The sequence below is a fragment of the Camelina sativa genome, chromosome 14 (genome assembly GCF_000633955.1).
Source record: "Camelina sativa cultivar DH55 chromosome 14, Cs, whole genome shotgun sequence".
Taxonomy (NCBI): Eukaryota; Viridiplantae; Streptophyta; class Magnoliopsida; order Brassicales; family Brassicaceae; genus Camelina; species Camelina sativa.
The window spans coordinates 23,684,771-23,703,826 of NC_025698.1; the positions used below are offsets into that span (position 1 = coordinate 23,684,771).

The 19,056-nt window shown below is 38.9% G+C and overlaps 4 protein-coding genes and 1 pseudogene across 4 annotated transcripts; 1 reads left to right on the forward strand and 4 right to left on the reverse strand.

Annotated features, from left to right (window-relative positions):
- On the forward strand, positions 455 to 1,846 carry LOC104742270 (E3 ubiquitin-protein ligase TRAF7-like). Its single transcript, XM_010463261.2, has one exon. It carries the CDS (start codon positions 548 to 550, stop codon positions 1,601 to 1,603), a length of 1,056 nt encoding a protein of 351 aa, XP_010461563.1. The 5' UTR covers positions 455 to 547; the 3' UTR covers positions 1,604 to 1,846.
- LOC109128806 lies at positions 4,710 to 5,674 on the reverse strand. Its single transcript, XM_019235833.1, has 2 exons — positions 5,201 to 5,674; positions 4,710 to 5,128 (listed from the first exon to the last, which is right to left on the reverse strand). The coding sequence occupies exon 1, from the start codon at positions 5,444 to 5,446 to the stop codon at positions 5,333 to 5,335; it is 114 nt and encodes a 37-aa protein (XP_019091378.1). The 5' UTR covers positions 5,447 to 5,674; the 3' UTR covers positions 4,710 to 5,128; positions 5,201 to 5,332.
- Positions 8,777 to 9,844, reverse strand: LOC104743913. The gene has a single exon (XM_010464945.1). It carries the CDS (start codon positions 9,842 to 9,844, stop codon positions 8,777 to 8,779), a length of 1,068 nt encoding a protein of 355 aa, XP_010463247.1.
- On the reverse strand, positions 14,730 to 16,280 carry LOC104743916 (annotated as a pseudogene).
- LOC104742271 (transmembrane protein 147) lies at positions 16,679 to 18,751 on the reverse strand. The gene is made up of 6 exons (XM_010463262.1): positions 18,545 to 18,751; positions 18,214 to 18,283; positions 18,067 to 18,126; positions 17,663 to 17,777; positions 17,210 to 17,325; positions 16,679 to 17,128 (listed from the first exon to the last, which is right to left on the reverse strand). The coding sequence occupies exons 1-6, from the start codon at positions 18,619 to 18,621 to the stop codon at positions 16,880 to 16,882; spliced, it is 687 nt and encodes a 228-aa protein (XP_010461564.1). The 5' UTR covers positions 18,622 to 18,751; the 3' UTR covers positions 16,679 to 16,879.

Sequence of the window (19,056 nt, forward strand, 5' to 3'; positions counted from 1 at the left end):
TTATGCATACACTATCCCAAAGAAGAGGATGCCTTACTATGTGCGATAACCCCCTAGCCTTATCATGCCCATCCTCAAATAGCACTTCTTGCTTAGCAAAATTGTTTCTTTTACTTAATCAACCAATGATAACTTCTCAACAGTTTAAAGTTTCCTTACAAAAAGTGAAATTCTGAAGACAAAGTCGTATCATATATTATACGTGCCATCTTATTATTAGCGGTCCCCCCACTTACTTTAAAATTATGACGAAAAATATAAAACAATGTTATCATATATACACATACACTCATGATTCATTCCCTATATGGCTATACTTAGCAATAAGGACAACATTCACAGGGTTCACTTATGAAGATTATTTTAGTAATAAAAAGTGGACAAAACAAAACGAAATTACAACATTAAACGTGTCATACTCCCATTGCTTTGCTACCTTCTTATAATGCAAACAACTCCCCTCAAACTCTTTCCTCTATGTCCGGAGTGTTTAGCTTTCTAAAAATCTAAAGAAACTAATCAGACGATCTAGATTTTACGACAAAAAATGCCACGATCAGACCAGACCCGCGGATACTCGGATGGAGACAGCCTAGTCGGAGAGATTGTACGAGAAGAAGGCCACATTTACTCGTTAGCCGCAACTAATGATCTTTTGTACACAGGATCGGATAATAATCACATTAGGGTTTGGAAAAACTTAAACGAGTTTAGTGGGTTTAAATCGAACAGCGGACTGGTTAAAGCGATAGTGATTAGTCGGGAGGAGAAGGTGTTCACGGGTCATCAAGACGGTAAGATCCGGGTTTGGAAAACCTCTTCCAAGAACCCGCGAGTGTACACACGCGCCGGGAGCTTACCGGCTTTGAAAGACGTTTTGAAGAGTTCAGTGAAGCCGAGCAACTACGTGGAAGTGAGACGTCGTCGTACGGCGCTATGGATCAAGCATTCCGATGCCGTTTCGTGTTTGAGCTTAGTGGAAGATCAAGGGCTCTTGTACTCGGCGTCATGGGATCGGACGGTCAAGGTTTGGCGTATCCATGACTTGAAATGCATCGAGTCCATCAAAGCTCACGACGACGCAGTGAACACGGTTGCAGCCGCGGAGACCCTTGTGTTCACTGGCTCGGCCGATGGAACTGTAAAGGTATGGAAACGTGAGATCAGAGGGAAGCGTACGGCTCACTCTCTCGTCCAGACTTTGTTAAAGCAAGAATCAGCGGTTACGGCTTTGGTTGTCAGCCACGTGGCGGTTTACAGCGGTTCAAGCGACGGAGCTGTGAACTTTTGGGAGATGGGAGAGAAGAAAATCTTGAAACATTGTGGTGTATTCAAGAAACATAGACTGGCCGTGCTCTGTCTCGCTGCCGCCGGGAAAATGTTGTTTAGTGGTGCGGCGGATAAGAAGATATGTGTGTGGAAGAGGGAAGGGAAGGTTCACACGTGTGTCTCTGTGTTAACCGGTCACACCGGACCGGTTAAGTGTTTGGCGGTGGTGGAGCCAACCGGAGGTGAAGAAGAAGACGGAGGAGATGGGAGGTTGGTTGTGTATAGTGGGAGTCTTGACAAATCGGTCAAAGTTTGGAGGGTGCCACGTCATTAAATGTAGGATTTTATTCTGCTTTTGAGAGATTTGGGATTGTTTGTAGGTAAATAACAACAAAAAACCAAGTCAAATGATGAATTATTATGAGGTTCGTAGAGTAGGTTGAATATGATATCTTTTAATAGTAATTTAATATCTCTATTATACATATATTATTAAGCTAGGGTTATCGTTTGAATATCAATAATATTATAAAGAAATTGTTATGCACTAGTTGGAGTCGATTAATCAAAGGATATAAAGAAGTCAAGTGTTGGAGATTTTATTATTTCATGAACAAAATACTCTAGAAAAAAAAGTGTAAATACTAACTAGCTAAATGTACTTAACCCCAAAGATGAAAAACTTTAATAATCCGACCGATCAATGTTTTAACACTAATCTGACCGAAGAGTTACAATAAACAAAAAAACCGTACTTTATAGATTTTAAGAGAAAATGGTACTCTTCTAAAACTAGTTAGCTTCAAATAATTACGTGTAGTAACTTATAACGTATATCGGTATATATATCCATAAGCTTGGTCGGATCATTATATAAGACTTTAATATTAATACGCCAAAAGTTTCACTATACGTTAACTATCATAGAGAATTCGAAAATGCGAGAAATGTCACTTTAAAATTTATAGTTTGAAGGTAGAAACTGACGAGAAATTCGGAAAATCGACGTATCAATATTACAGTTACATGAAAGTGATGGGTGGTGGTTATCATCGCATTGTGACCGTCCATTATTATTTTTTTGGTTATAAATAAATAAATTTTATTTTTTCTTTCGCTAATGGTACGTTTTCTTGGCAATGTTTCTTTTGCTTTATTGTGATTCCTTTGTGCAAAAATGGAAACAAAGGTACGATCTACAAAAGAGCTACAAATGTGTCTATGTTTTAGCTCAATAAATGTGTAGGATCCACATAAACATGTTTGTCTATCCTCTTCTCAACGACCACTTCTTATTTAATCGCCTGAGAGTTAAGACCGTACTTTTGTTAGTGCCTATGTAACTATGTTCATTATCATTTTGATCGTGCACACTCTTCTCGTCACACAAGGTAAAACTCTAAATAAATGTCGTATAGTAGCCAAAGCTACCTCTGGTTAAACCGGACCATTGGATTAGGTGATGGACTGATGGTTTTTGGTCAAAGAAACAGAATCGGATCAAATATAGTTGGTGAAGAGAGTTGAAATGATCGTCCATTGTGATATAATTTTTCTATGTTTTTGAGTGTTATTTAATTTGTATGCATGTATGTAATTTTGGCTCATCTCCTATGGAATTTATATACAACTCGAATTCTATCTTTGTTATGACAAGATATTTAAATATATTGAGATATCATTCGAGAAATATGTATAGTTTGTAAGTTATATTTACATTTTTAGGAGATATACACAACACAAAATTAGGTTAATTGACTTGTGAAGTAATGCATTTTTTGCGTGTGTTTGGGAACTTAATGTGTTTGGAGAAATGTGAGAAATTTCAACATTTTCGCAAAATGATGTATGGATTATTATATAAATTTCAAGGACCTTCGTGGAGGTGGTTTAAGCTTTTAATTAACTGAGGATATTATAAAATTATTAAGTTTTTAATACCCCTACATAACATATTCTGGTTCACTTTCACCACGAGCGCAGTACCCTTTGGTGATTAACTCCAACTTTCTCATCACGTAAGGTGAAGGTGAAGCAATCAAAGATTTAAGGCGAGTTCATTAAACCGATTACGTCAACGATTAGTCGATAAATTATAAAGACATTTAGTTATTTGGCCAACTAATTAAAGCCTTAGGGCAAGCTCAATGGTGAGTTTTAATTTTGAGACTCTTATCTACTGTTTGAATTTTTTATGAATATATTGTGTACTGTTTTATAAATAAGAATCTTTGATCTCCTAATTAAAATTATCCCCTCCAATGGTAGGATATAATTTTGAATCTCTTATTTTTGAAAATATAGTTATTGAAATTTAGAAAATTTATATAGAATAGAAGTAGTATAGATGTTTAAACATTTAAGATTTTATAAAAATGTGAAAATATTGCATTTAATTAATTATTAAGCATACAAAACATAATACATATTACAATAGAAGTACAATTCATAAATGGAAAAAAATGATTAATTGTAATATTGATTTATGCCAAATTAATTGAATTAATTACATTTCAGATATATGTTTATAAATTTTGATTAGTATAAATTTTATTGCATTTGAGTATAAATTTTGATTAGTGTAAATGTATAAGCATTTCAGATTTAATAAGAAAGGGAAATTATTGCATTTCAGAATTTATATGTGTGAGACATTGCTGTTTTGTTTTCTAATAGACTACAAATAAAAAGACTTCAACCGAAACTTAATCAAAACAAACAAACCATAACCATCAAAGACTAGACAATGTGCGTCTCCGTTCCAATCATGGCCGAAGTCTTCCCCGTCTCAGCAATTCGTGACTCAAGCTTCAGTTCTATCTCCTTTACTGCAAGCTTTCTCTTTTTCAATATTTCATCAAGTTCTTCTTCCTTCTTAACTTCTCTGCACAACTTCTCATTGCGTCTCATTACGTTGCTCACCATCGATCATACTCTTCTTCCCTGCAGTATTTCCAATCATGTTAACCTCAAAATCATAAAGAATCTCCCTTTTCTTCAGTGATTTGCTTGCAGTTTCATCATCCTCTTCACTCATTTTCTCTACTTTAATCGAACCAAGCTTTTGACAAGCTGTTGAATCATCCTCGCTATCCGCTGCCACATATCTTCTAGTTCTTTTTCCAAGTCTTTCAGAAGCATCTCTTACAGCATCACTACTATACTTCTTCCTAGAGCCGATCCTTCTAGCAGTAGTCATGTTATCACCTTCATCCATAGAACTCTCATTATCACATTGTGTTAACAGAAATCTGAAACTTTAAGCAAAATTAGACTCACTTCTGGATCAGACATGGAAGCTTTGATGAAGAAAGGATCAGTCTCAACTCTTCAGTAGAATTAGTGAAAATACACGATCTATTCAAAAAGATTCCAATGCTTTAGATTTATTTATGCCAATCAAAATCAAGTTTACCAAACAGCTAGTGTGTGGNCCCGTCTCAGCAATTCGTGACTCAAGCTTCAGTTCTATCTCCTTTACTGCAAGCTTTCTCTTTTTCAATATTTCATCAAGTTCTTCTTCCTTCTTAACTTCTCTGCACAACTTCTCATTGCGTCTCATTACGTTGCTCACCATCGATCATACTCTTCTTCCCTGCAGTATTTCCAATCATGTTAACCTCAAAATCATAAAGAATCTCCCTTTTCTTCAGTGATTTGCTTGCAGTTTCATCATCCTCTTCACTCATTTTCTCTACTTTAATCGAACCAAGCTTTTGACAAGCTGTTGAATCATCCTCGCTATCCGCTGCCACATATCTTCTAGTTCTTTTTCCAAGTCTTTCAGAAGCATCTCTTACAGCATCACTACTATACTTCTTCCTAGAGCCGATCCTTCTAGCAGTAGTCATGTTATCACCTTCATCCATAGAACTCTCATTATCACATTGTGTTAACAGAAATCTGAAACTTTAAGCAAAATTAGACTCACTTCTGGATCAGACATGGAAGCTTTGATGAAGAAAGGATCAGTCTCAACTCTTCAGTAGAATTAGTGAAAATACACGATCTATTCAAAAAGATTCCAATGCTTTAGATTTATTTATGCCAATCAAAATCAAGTTTACCAAACAGCTAGTGTGTGGAGCTTTTTACTTCCTCTTTTACATGTATTGATTACCCACATCAGGACCTTGTCCAAACACTTGTCTAGAATCATGACTAGACCAGAATACATCTAAGAGCTGACGATAACCAATTATCCTCATATCATATTCAACCTGAAGACAGCTACAGAGCAAGAGCAACACGAATCTAGAGGATTAGTAACTTAAAAATCAGCTCCTGGATCAGATGAACATAGCAGATGAACATAGACAATTTAGGTTAACCTCAATCACATATACACTGAGATCACATATTACCAAAGCTTAGCAAAAAAAAAAAGAAGCTAAATCAGCTATATGATTATGATAAGTAAGATGTGAAAAACAGAGGAAAATATCTTAAAATTTGATTCTTTTATTATTATCTCAGAATTAGTTTACAAGCTGATGTTAAATTGTCTTATATAGTGACATAGAGAACATTCTAGACTTTGGTGATTCATCTATCCAGCTGTGCATCAGCTAGTCATCATCCTTATCGGTGAGAGCATCATAACGGTTGTGAAGGAGTGTTGTTGCAAGTACAGGTTTTGTCTTGAGGTGAAGACCTTGATTGCTTTTCTGATTTGGACTTTTGTCTTGATGGACTTGTTTCTGGCCCAATGTATATATTTCACCTTCATTCTCCCTCAAACTTGTGGTGGGTGAAATTCCAACACCGAGTTTGAAGAGTTTGTATCTCAAGTCTTCAAACTCTCGTCTTGGAAGGGACTTAGTAAAAATGTCAGCTGACTGAAGTTGTGCCAGGATGTGTTGTGTCTCTATGTGTCCCAACGCCACTTGTTCCCGTATGTAGTGATAATCAGTATCAAAGTGTTTGGACCGTTTATGCAGAGCTGGATTAGCGCTTAAGTATACTACAGAAAGATTGTCACACATGAGCACAGTAGGATACTGTTGAGTGACCCCAAGATCACGAAGCAGAAATGAAATCCACGTTATCTCATTAGCAGTGGCTGTTAAGGCTCAATATTCTGCTTCTGTTGAGGAGTTGGAGACAATTTCTTGTCGTTTGGCTGACCAACTGATGAGATTAGGACCAAGAAGAATGCAGAAACTTGTTGTTGATCTTCGAGTCTTCTTGCATCCTGCATGATCGCTATCGCAGAAGGTTGATAAGGTCAGGTTGGAGGTTCTGCGAAGATGTAATCCCATATTCAGAGTGCCTTTGATGTATCGTAAGATCCTCTTGAGCAGACCAAAGTTGGAAACCGTTGGTTCATGCATCCTTTGGCACACAAAATTGACAGCAAACTGAATGTCAGGCCTGGTTATGGTGAGATATTGGAGTTTCCCTGCAATGCTCCTAAAATACGTTGGCTCCGAGAACAGTTCTGGATTTAGCTTGTCCAGGTTTTGTGGAAGCGGAGTAGGCATTGGATTGTAATTTGACATAGCAGCTTGATGAAGAATATCTTTGGCATAAGCTGTCTGATGTAGAAAGAATCCCGTGGAGCATTTTTGAATCTTAACTCTAAGGAAGTAGCTAGGTTCTCCAAGGTCTTTCGTGGAGAAACGTTTATTCAGTGACATGATAAGAGCCTGTAGTAGACCTGAATCATTCCCTGTAAGTAGCATATCATCAACATACATCAGAAGAACAAGAGATTTACCATTCTTGTGATATGTGAATAGAGAAGGATCTGATTTACTGCAAGTGAACCCAAACTCTATCAAATACTTGCTGAAGGTATCAAACCAGGCCTTTGGAGCTTGCTTAAGTCCGTAGAGAGCTTTGGTAAGTCTACACACATGGGATGGTCTCTGTTCATCAATAAATCCAGGAGGTTGTACCATAAAAACTGGTTCCTGCGATTCTCCGTGTAAGAATGCATTAGAGACATCTAGCTGTTTGATGTCCCAGTTTCTTGAAGTAGCTATATCTAGGACCATCCGAATTGTTGCAGTTCTGACCACCGGACTGAACGTTTCGAGACAGTCCAGGCCCTCCTCCTGGTCAAACCCTTTAGCTACTAGGCGAGCTTTGAGTTTGTCCACTGATCCATCTAGTTTGAGTTTAGTTTTAAAAACCCATTTGCATCCCGAAATGTTCATATCCTCTGTAGGTTCCACCAGATCCCACGTGTGTAGCATGTGTATGATACTGATTTCATCGTGAGCAGCATCATTCCATCCTGGATGTTGCAATGCTGCAGTGATGTTTACAGGTTCTTCAGGAGCAAATCACGAGGTGAGCAGCACATATCTAGGATTAGGCTTGTGAATCCCATCTTTAGCTCGAGTAGTCATAGGGTGTGTGTTGTTGACTTGTTCCTCTTCTATCTGATATTCCTGAAGGTGATCATAAGCCACCGAGTCTTCACTCTCACTACTTGAGGCATTGTCAAAGTCACTGGGATCCAGAGTGTTATCTGGACTATTCATATCCACTGTAATGTGTTCAAGAACTGAGTTCGGTGTTACAGTCCTTACTTGATTTGAAACAACAAGTGGAACTGAAGCATTCTCTAGAACAGGAGCTACTGGATGTACTGAGGCAGCCTGCCATGCCTGAAGGAGCGGTGTTTGATATGGTGGGATTAACGATTTGTATTGCTGTTGAAACGGGAAATAATTTTCATCAAATATAATATGACGCGAGATGTAGACTTTGCCTGTTGGAGGATAAAGACATCTATAGCCTTTGTACTGAGTGTGATAACCGAGAAAAACACACTGCAAAGATCGTGGATCGTATTTATGAGTTGCCATGGGACGACGACAGGGGTAGCAGGCAGAACCAAATACTCTAAGCATTGAGTAGTTTGGTTTTTGATTGAAAATTACTTCATTGGGACTGGAATGATTCAGAATGGCAGTGGGAAGCAGATTGATGATGAAGATAGCTGTGAAGAAAGCTTCTACCCAATGATGCAGAGGAGTGTGACTGTGAAACAGCATTGTCAAGCCAAGCTCTACAATGTGTCTGTGTTTTCTCTCTGCAACCCCATTCTTTTGAGGAGTGTAGGGACAAGAAATCTTGTGTATAATTCCATTCTCAGTAAAATGTTGTTTCAGATTGTTACTCATAAATTCTCCTCCTCCATCACTCTGAAAAACTTTTATTTTTGTCTTGAATTGATTCTCCACTTGTTTCTGGAATACTTTGAATATAGAGAGGAACTCAGACTTTGTACGCATGGGATAAAGTCATAAAACCAAGTGAACCGAGAGAAATCATCCACAAAAACCACATAGTATTTAAAACCTTGATTGGATACAACTGGTGATGGTCCCCAAAGATCACAATGTATCCAATCCAGAGGACATAAAACTCTAGAATCTGAACTAAAAAACTGAAGTCTACTGTTCTTCCCCATCTAGCAAGGCTCACAAATGGAGGTAGTGCTGCTCTTATTCAAAGTGATCTCCTTGCTGTTCTTTAGTTGTTGGAGAACTAGTCAGTTTGAGTGCCCAAGCCTATGATGCCCGGTGCCTTCCGAAGCTGCACAATAACGATTAGAGAAGAGGGCAACAAATTCTTGGTTCTCCAACAGATAGAATCCACTATTTCGAGGACCCTTTGCCACCACCTTCTGAGTGGGTATGTCAACAACACAGACTTTGTTAGCATCAAACCAAACTCCACAAGGCAGACCATCACACAGTTTCAAGACAAAGACAAGAGACTTTTGCAGATCTGGACAAACCAAAACATTATTCAAGGATATTTTACCTGCCGCAGAAGAGATGGTGTTGGATCCAACATGTGTTATGGGTAGATATGCTCCATCTCCAACCATAACAGGGTCATTCCCAATGTATGTTGTTGCAGATTGCAGGTTGCTAGCAGAAGGAGTGACATGCGCTGTAGCACCAGAATCTGTGACCCATTCATTACCATCAGAAACTTGCAGGGAGGAGAACACTTGAGCAACATCAGGACGTTGATAGTTTTTATCAAATCTGTTCCAACAATCAAACGCAATATGGCCAGTACGTCCACAAATCTGACAGATAGGGCGCTCTCCAGAGGCTCGAGGATTGGATTGGTGTTGAGAGAAACCTCTGCCTCTTGAGGAGTAACCACCACGGACCCTGTTCTGCCCTGAAGACCATCCCCTACCGCGATATCCGCCACGAGATTGATTTCCATTACCAGTTTGTTGAGCTTGAAAGGCGAGATGAGGCGTAACAAACTCAGAAACATCATAGGACCGTAGCTTGGTGTCAAAGTTCTCAACTTTAGATACAACATCACCAAAGCTCGGAGGTGAAGCCTTGCTTAGAGAACTTTGAACAACAGTCGTGATGGGATCATAGTCACGACCCAAGCCATTCAAAAAGTCAAAAATCTTTAAGGACTCATCAATAGGCTTCCCAATGGAACTTAAGGCATCACAATTGGCAATAAACTCTCTACAATAAGCTGCAAAAGTCATGTCCTTTTTCTCTAGAACCCACAAGCTACGGCGAAGAGTAAAATCTCTAGCTATGCTACTCTTATTGAAGTTTTCTGCTAAATACATCCATATATCTCTGGAGGTAGAGAGATTGTGAACATACCCGAGGACCTCTTTAGACAGAGTGCCAAATAGCCATGAACGGACAAGTTGGTCTGTGCATAACCAAGCTTCAAAGCGAGGGTTGGGAGCTTCTGTGGTTGTGTCACCGGTGCGAGTGGAAATGAATCGTGGTGGTGCTGTTACGGCACCATTCACAAAGCCGATGAGTTTTTGCAAGATAGCAGAGATTCAAACTGTGTCTTCCAAAGGAGGTAGTTTGTGTTGTTGAGCTTGATTGTGACAGTGCTTGAGACATGGATATTGTCTGGGAAAGGATAGGAATCGGCCATTAACACACCTGTTAATGTTACAATGGCTCTGATACCATGAAAAACAGAGGAAAATATCTTAAAATTTGATTCTTTTATTATTATCCCAGAATTAGTTTACAAGCTGATGCTACATTGTCTTATATAGTGACATAGAGAACATTCTAGACTTTGGTGATTCACCTATCCAGCTGTGCATCAGCTACTCATCATCCTTATCGGTGAGAGCATCATAACGGTTGTGAAGGAGTGTTGTTGCAGGTACAGATTCTGTCTTGAGGTGAAGACCTTGACTGCTTTTCTGATTTAGGCTTTTGTCTTGATGGACTTGTTTCTGGCCCAATGTATATACTTCACCTTCAAGATGAAACATGAAGGATATCAAACATGAATTTGTCTATCTAAGCCAAATATGTTCAGTTGAGCAAATCAAATCAAACAAAAGAAGAGGCAAGAGATCAGTTTAGCTCAACTTCAATCACATATTACAATAAAATCCGACCCGACTTCCTATTACACATATACTTGAACATGACCAAATAACATTAGACTAAATGTTAAACCGATCAAAACACTCAAAACTGATGAAGAAACCAAACAAATCCAATTTATAACTCACCTAGACCAATTTGTTCCAAAACGATTGCATTTGGAAATCGTCTAGAGGTCCTGGCTTGTACTCCAATTTCGAAGCTCCTTCATCTGATTTAACTTGAGTGTCATCAAAATTGCAAATCAAACATCTATAATATGTGTGTGTCTGTAACGCCCCCGAACCGCCATACGGCCAGACAGGACCGCGGACGGCATCGGGATGCTACTTGTTTGGGAACCGCACCCTGGTGGTCCGGTCGAGGGACGGAAGCTGCAGCTTCCTGACCAGTCCTCCTGGACGCGACTCCGCCCGCGGCCGAGGTTCGCTTATGCTTTGCAACCCTTGCGTCCCACGCGCATTGTGTTGTCCCGGACAAGGTCGAGTACCATTTGTAACTTGCCTTGTTTTCCCCAAAAATCGAATATATTGCTTTAATAAATCATTTTATTGAAAACAAGTCATCAAAGCAATATACATAGGTAGTCGGATAGCTTTACAAATATCGTTTAGGAAAATATAGGGTTTTACAAAGAACACAGAAAAACCCTATCCGGTACCCTAATGTTTGCTCCAGCTCTAGACTCACTTAGGCTTCCTGCACAACAAAATATTATCATGAGTAATCTAAGATTACTCAGTGAGCCTGGGTACCCCTTTCCAAAACAGTATTCTACTTCCCCAACCCGACTACCCCAACAGGCAAAGGTAACAAGCAAGGCACACAAGCCAGCAACAATCAAAGCTAAAGAATTACATGAAAGCCTACGCTAACATCATGCAAGACTAAGCAAACAACATGCAATGCTAAGCTATCAACATGCAAGACGAAGCTATCAACATGCAAGCAAACAAAGCAGTCAACAAACAATCAAAGCAACACAGCAGAAACAATACCGGAAGCAATAAACAACAACCAACCGAGAGAGATTAGAACGACACGACTCTACTCGGACGATCTATACTCGCTAAATACAGAAAGAGACGACTAAAATAAAAGAAGGGACACTTGAGATATTCTAGACTCTTTCAGTTCAACAACAAACAAGACATCTAGAATACTATAAGGAATACTTGAGATACTCTAGACTCTTTCACCTATGGGCCCTCGATAATCTGTTCCGTTCCACAACACTTCCCATGCTGAGACCACGAAGGTAACCAGCATGAGCCCCCACAAAGGCTACATCGTCAAGTAGCGGTCACGCTAGTAGCTAGCTAGCCGTGACATTGTCCCGCGCGAGTGGTCATCGGGAACTCTCGCGAGACAAAACGCAATTGGAACAGAAGATCAACTACACTATTCTAGCTAGGACTCAAGAAACAAATTCAGGAGACTTAGCTAAAATACACCAAATAACTCAAGCATGAAATCAAACAAAACAAGCAAGAAAATCAAGCAAGAGAACATGAACCAATCAACAAGCAACTAGAATGATAATTCATGTACTTAGATTGTCCTACAAGCATGCAACACATCTACCCAACTTAAGCAATTAATGCAACAAGTGCAAATATACATGCAATCACATTTTAAGCGATTTAACCCATTTAAATGCTTTAAGTCCATTTGCGCATGCAAGCTAACCTCAACCAGTTTTATGCAATAAAGATTGCAATTAAGCTTCACCAATTTACTTGTGCATGCAATCGATTTTATGCAAGAACTATTGCAAATAAAACCCTTCCAACCTAACCATGCATGCAACCCTTTTATCCAAATTTTAAGCAAATTCCAAATTACTTAACATGCACCCAAGTTCATTTTCTGATGGTGATCCCTAACTCAAATTCTATGTGCATTTAAACATGAACTTAGCATGAATCCTACCATATTTCGCATGCATCAAAATTAAACTGATTCTAACATGAATCTAGTCTAAATGCATCACGCAAAGGGTACACACAAAGATCTAAAGATCCATGTTGTGTCTCACACACAATTACTACAGAACTCACCTTGGGACAACGAATGATGGTTGGACTTCACTGCACCACGGATTAGACAACTCCCTCTTCTTGCGACCAACAGCAACTCTTCACAGCTCTTCTCCAATTCTCTCCTTGTCCGCAACAGTGTTTCCCCTCTTGCCTCAACAGCTTCACCCTCTCGAACCACTCTCTCTTCTTTTGGATTTGAGAGCAAAAAGCGCAACTTTGAGTGTTTAGGTTTTTCGAAAATGAGAGAAAATGATCTCAAGAGTCCTATTTATAGGTCGAGCATCCCCCTTTCTTCCCTTAGTGCGATTTGACAAATGGCAAGCATGAGCTTGCATGTGGCGCGTGTAAGCCACTTGGCGCACATGAGCTTGCATGTGGCGCGTGAAATGCACTCTCCCTTGCATGAAATTTGATTGGCTCAACTCATAAAAACACAATGATTATGCCGCCACTATCTCCTCTTCCTACGGCAAAATCGTCCTGTCCTACTGTACGGCACATACGGTATCGCCCGGACATCTCTCGGCCATGGGTCGGTCTCGGTCCAGATTGTGTTTGGCTCCTCCGGACTCCCTCGGTCTTCTCTCAGACAACTCTCGGCTTTCTCTCTCGGGTCCTTCATGTCCTTTCTGGTACTTCCCTCAGACTGTATCGTCCTTCCCGGTACCTCTCGGACTGTACTGGTCTTTCGGGTTACTTCTCAGTCCGTACTGTCCTTTCTGGTACTTCTCGGACAGTCTCTTCTGCATACGCGGTTTTCTGCGTAAACTGCCAACTCCTGATCGGTCTTAAGGTCTCGATCGTATATTCGGCCACATTGGTCTTGGCTTGGCCATCCTCTGACTTATGTATTTTTCCTTGGACTTCCTTCGGCCATTCTTCTTTGTTTTTCTTCCTCTTCCTCTTTAAATCCTTTCCAGGCCATTTCCTCGAACTTTTATTTTCGGAATTTCTATCCTTAGTGAGGGTCATTACAGTGTCTGTCTACAAAATTGGTCAAAGTGATTCGTAAAAATTCAAAATTGGAACCACCTCTGAGGAATCAGAGATTCAGCAACGAACACGCCGCATGAAATTGGGACTTTGTATGATTAACTGTGTAGACGATGAGTTGGAGAAGACGATAGTCCTTGTCGGAGGAGGAAGAAGAGAGATAGCCATTTTTGATTCAGAAAAAAATCAATCGACTATTTGGTTTGCCCAACAAATAAGCTACACGTACAGTCTCTTATTATCAATTCCAGTATACTAAATAAGAGGTCCTCTTAATTTTTTCTTTTTTCTAATTTTTTTTTTCTTTCTTTTCGGTTATATCCTCTCTTAAAACTCCCCGTTGGAAAAGGTGTGATGTCTCTCAATCAAATTGTTGGTTAAATAAGATAAGGCTTTAGAAAAATGCAACTGCATATATGCCAAAACACACTTACAAGTCCCTTATATTGCCTATATAACGCACCAACAAGCCGGTCAGAAATACACTACTCACAAACAAATCGACTGGAAATCTATGCAAATCTGCTATAGCATTGGAACAAATCTGTTGAATATTTAATCGAAGCGAATATTAAAAATTCCAGCTTCAATCAATCCAACAAAATTTTACACAAGAAATCCATAATTCAAATAAGAAAATGAAATCAATTATGAATTCCTAGAATAATGTCAAAAATCCAAGCAATAGCCAAACCCACTAAATATATAGCAACCAAAACCAAGATGATGATTACACAAAACGAAAATACGCGATTACAATTAACTATGAGAGTATGAGCTGTAATATAAATGATGTGAATTTCTCCGGATCAGCATTAAAATGATAAGTCTTTCATAACTTTTGTGGCAATTTACTTATACAATATATCCTAAATTACGGTTATGCGTAAGGGTCTAATATAATACAAGTTAGACCAATCATAAATAAATCAGCTTCAAGCTGAAATTTAAGGTTGAAAAATACATTCCAGAAATCACAAATCAGTTACCATTTGTCTTAGGATCATTCTATGTGATCAAAATAAATAAATAAAAACCAATTTACTTGAGTACTTTACTCCAAGCTGGAACATTTCTTAGTCATTGTGACTTTAAGCCCATACTTCATGTGAAGAATGAGACCAGGTTTTGGCTCAATCTTTTGTCCACTAACGACCTTAATCTCATAGTTTTGTAATATTTTGACGATCACTGTCTTCATCAAAGTCATGGCCAAATTCTTACCGAGACATGTTCTTGGGCCGGCATTGAACGATAAGAACTTGTAAGAAGGCTCATGTCTCAACCCTCCTGTCTCCGAAATCCATCTCTCTGGCTTGAACTCAATTGCATCTTCGCCCCATACGGTTTTCATTCTCACCATTGCGTAGATAAAGATCATAATATTGATATTTTCTTTAACTTTGTGTCCACTTGGAAGTACATCTTCTTTGATTGGAGACTTGCGTTCGAATGGAATTGGTGGGTAGAGCCTCATTGATTCACTCAATGCGCAGTGTAAGTACACCAACTTGTTCAAGTACGATGACATGTCTTGGTTATTTCGAGTTCTTGGTAGATTTGTGTTGATCTCTTGGAGAATCTTGGCTAGGACGTTAGGGTTTTCAGACATATTCCAGAAGAACCAAGTGAGTGCCGAGGCCGTGGAGTCTCTCCCAGCTGCCATGAACCTACTGTGAAGTCTCTTAGGAACTTATCATCACCAGGGTTCAAAATCTCGTACTTGCTTGCATCAAGCATTATGTGAGATGTCAAGAGATCCTCTGTGAGTAACCCCTTGTGATCTTAGCTCTTCTCTCTTTCGCTGCTATAAATTTGGCACAAACACGATCAAGAGTGGCATGAGCTTTCAATAGCGTCTTCTCTGTTCCGATTCCAATCCATTTTTGTAGCTTCCACACGAACCTTGGTGTAATATGCCTATGCACAATCGCATCTCCCATATCATCAAGAGCTTTGGAAAACTCAACCTCTGGCATTTCAATGGAGAGACTTCTAGGATCGGAACCGGTTATGAAATTGAAGGTTATATCGAACATGAATCTTTGGAACACATCTTGCAAGTCCACAACCATCTCTTCATCTGCAAAGTGATTGAAAAGAGGTACAAGCCCGTCCTTGAGTTTTGTTTTCGTGTACTTGCTGAGAAGTTTTGGTACCTTTGATGATTGAATATAGTCTGAGCTGCGTTCCTCCAATTCCTCCATAGCTCCGAGTCCGAATTAATGATCCCGTCTCCAAAAGCTTCAAAGATTTCGTGGAATATAGGACCTTTGATGTAGTTTGAGAAGTTTGAGCTCATTATATGATGAACATTAGCTGGATCAGCCGTGACTAATACATCCATTCCAACGAACCATGGGCCCTTGAATTGAAACGTCAAGTTGGATTTCTCGAGAATCTCTACGCTGCAATCATAGATGTACTGGAGCGTCAAGAGCCCACCAGGAAGCATACCAAGCACCGGCCAGTTCCAAGGGTACCTTCCAAGGGTTTTCTTGATAAGTAAGTAACTGAAATTAGGTTTCTTGACGAGGAAGTGATAGAAGATAATGAGAAAGCAAAGTAAATATATGAATGCTTCTAATAACCCTATTGAAGCCATTAGAGAGAAGGGTTGTGTTTTTGTACATAGAGAAAAAGGGACTCGAATTTATACACACAACACTCGTCGTACCGTTGTCAACCAGGCGAATTAAAAAGCTTATTGTTGCGTTTCATTTGAATTCCAAGATAGCCATCTTTGGATTCACACTAAAGAAACGTTTGTAAAATCAGTTTTTCTAACTTAGAACATATAAGGACACTTGTTGAAGATTTATGGTTACCGTCTCCTATAAACAAGGAGCACATGATTCTCATTTATGGGTAACCCAGCGCATAACTTATTCTATGGTTTATACCACAATTTAGCAATAGATTTGTAAGACTAATTTTTGTTCAGACATCAATCATTTTCAGGATAAGCATCTCTGACTCTTAGTAAATGCGATTCTAAGTCCGTTCTTCAACTGATGACACTCCCCAAATCAATAATTTATGAAAAGATGGTTCAGTATTCTACTACAGATAGAGGTCAAAGTTTCATGGAACTGAGTCCTGCGAAAAAAAAAAGAAGGCAAGTATGTCCGCAAGAGTTTCCCGTAAACAAAAAGCTCCGCCTAAGAGCAGTTGAAGTATGTCTGGTCTTGCTGGGAAGTGGAATCACAAAGACGGTCTCTGACAAAGGATGAAGAGTTGACAACTGATGAAAGCCATCACCAAAGAAGTCACCAGCTCGAAACCAACAATTTTCGGGAAATGCCATCCCATGACTCTCTTTAGATAGCTTGTGATGGAAGGCATTGTTGCGATGATCACTGCACATGTGTATATGATGGGGATCAGACTCTTCGGCTTGTTCTTGCGTAGCCACATCAACGAACCTAGAGCAGCTAAAGATATGGTGAACACCTGAATTGGACACAAGCGTTTGATGGAAGTCAGAAACAATTACATATGGATCATTCTATTAAGTAAAAAAACTGTATATACCAGATTTGCATTGGCTTCAAGGCCTTGCAGAACATAATCCCAAGTGAACTCCAGTCCTCGAGCGCCAACCCAAAGAGGTGCCAACCTGTGCAAAACAGAATCCGCGAATGCCCACCCTGAACAAAACGGAAGCATTTTTTAGATAAAAGTTTAAAAATATTCTGTGATGCAACAGATCATCAGGATAAGTCTAGAAATGGTTGAAACTTAAAGGTCCAATAGAAATTAGTCATGATGATCATTGATAAACTATATGTGATGCAGAAACTCATTGAGGGAAGTCTAGAAATGGTTGAAAGCTCCAATGGAATTTTGACATGGAAATTTCTCCTTCAGTAATCATAAAAGAATAGTTTCTTTTCTATATACCAGACCACCATCAAATCATCGATTTCATGTGTATAGTTACATCCGAAGCTAACAATATTTGTGTAGTAGCAGAGATCCACTTACCAAGTCCAACAGCCTGAAACTTATGGTTTTGGGAGATGTTCCTATGTGTCAGTTGGGCCAGAGCATAATATAGACCAGCAACATCAATGAAGCCAATCATTGCTTTCAATGCTTCCTGATACAAGGGAGATGGAACCCATACTTAGTCATCTAGATTGTAACATAACAAAACAAGCTAAGCAGTTACAGTAGAAGTTGATAGCAAAAAAGAAATTCAACAATGTGCATCTATATAATAAGAAAAGATAAGTCTGGTTAACATTGTATTATTTGCATATCATTTTACTTAAAGAGTAAAGATGACAACTTTTCACAATCTTTTAACAGAGAAATAAACAACAGACTCATATAAAAAAAGTGTGAGTGCTACAGTGATCTTAGCTTAGCTACAAGTAAAAAAATACCTGGTATGGGTCAAATACTTCAGTCTCAGATACTTGCAGGAAAGTTGCCAAACAAACAAGCTGTTATGAAAACAACCAATGAGCTGAGAATTAAGGTATAAGCTTAGCTAAAGAGATTCTCCCAAAGATTGTTATAGTTGACTAAACCTTAACCAAAGCTGTAGCAAGGTAAACAACAGCAGCTTTCACGGAGGTTCCAAGTGTGTCATATTCAGATCTGCAGATTCACAACTTCCCGGTTACAAACTATACCTTAACATATAATCTAATCCCAAATTCAATTTGGGGATTCTCAACACCTACGTTCTGCAGAAGCTCATACTAAGCCTTAAGATTCTAGATCACGAAGTTTAGAAGTAAGCGATTAAGTATATGCGCAAGAGGATCTAGATAAAATCTTAGATTAGGCATGAATAAACTAAGAGATACTAAAATTTGAAACCACAGATCGAGAAAAAAGGAGAGGATTTGTTCATACAAAGGAGTGGCAGAGTAGTAGACGGCATGAGGACCGAATGTGAGAATCGCACAGTTGAAGAAGTGAAAAAGCGTCATCGTCTCTCTTTGTGACACCAAATCGGGAGCTACACAAGTCCGGCGACGCGAAAGACGACGACCACCACCACGACGTGAAGCTGTGAAATTGAAGAAGAGGAGGCTTGGTTAGCTGAGAAAATCTGAAAATCTGATGGGATCAACAAGTCTTAATGGGTTCCTAATTGGGTCTCTCTACTGGGCCGTATAATTTATAGTCTATGGCTACGAAAGTTATTATATGACGATGTTTTTTTTTAATATGATGATGTTTATAATTTGTTAAATTCATATTTGATTTATTTGGGGGTCAAATTATCTTTGAATTTTTTTCTGAAATTATAGGTTCATATGAAATCTTATGCTTTTTCTCATATTTGATATTCCTCTTTTTTCACAAAAATATTTTTCTCAAAATTTTAAATATAGTTTGAACTTTTCGAATTTTTTTTCTTA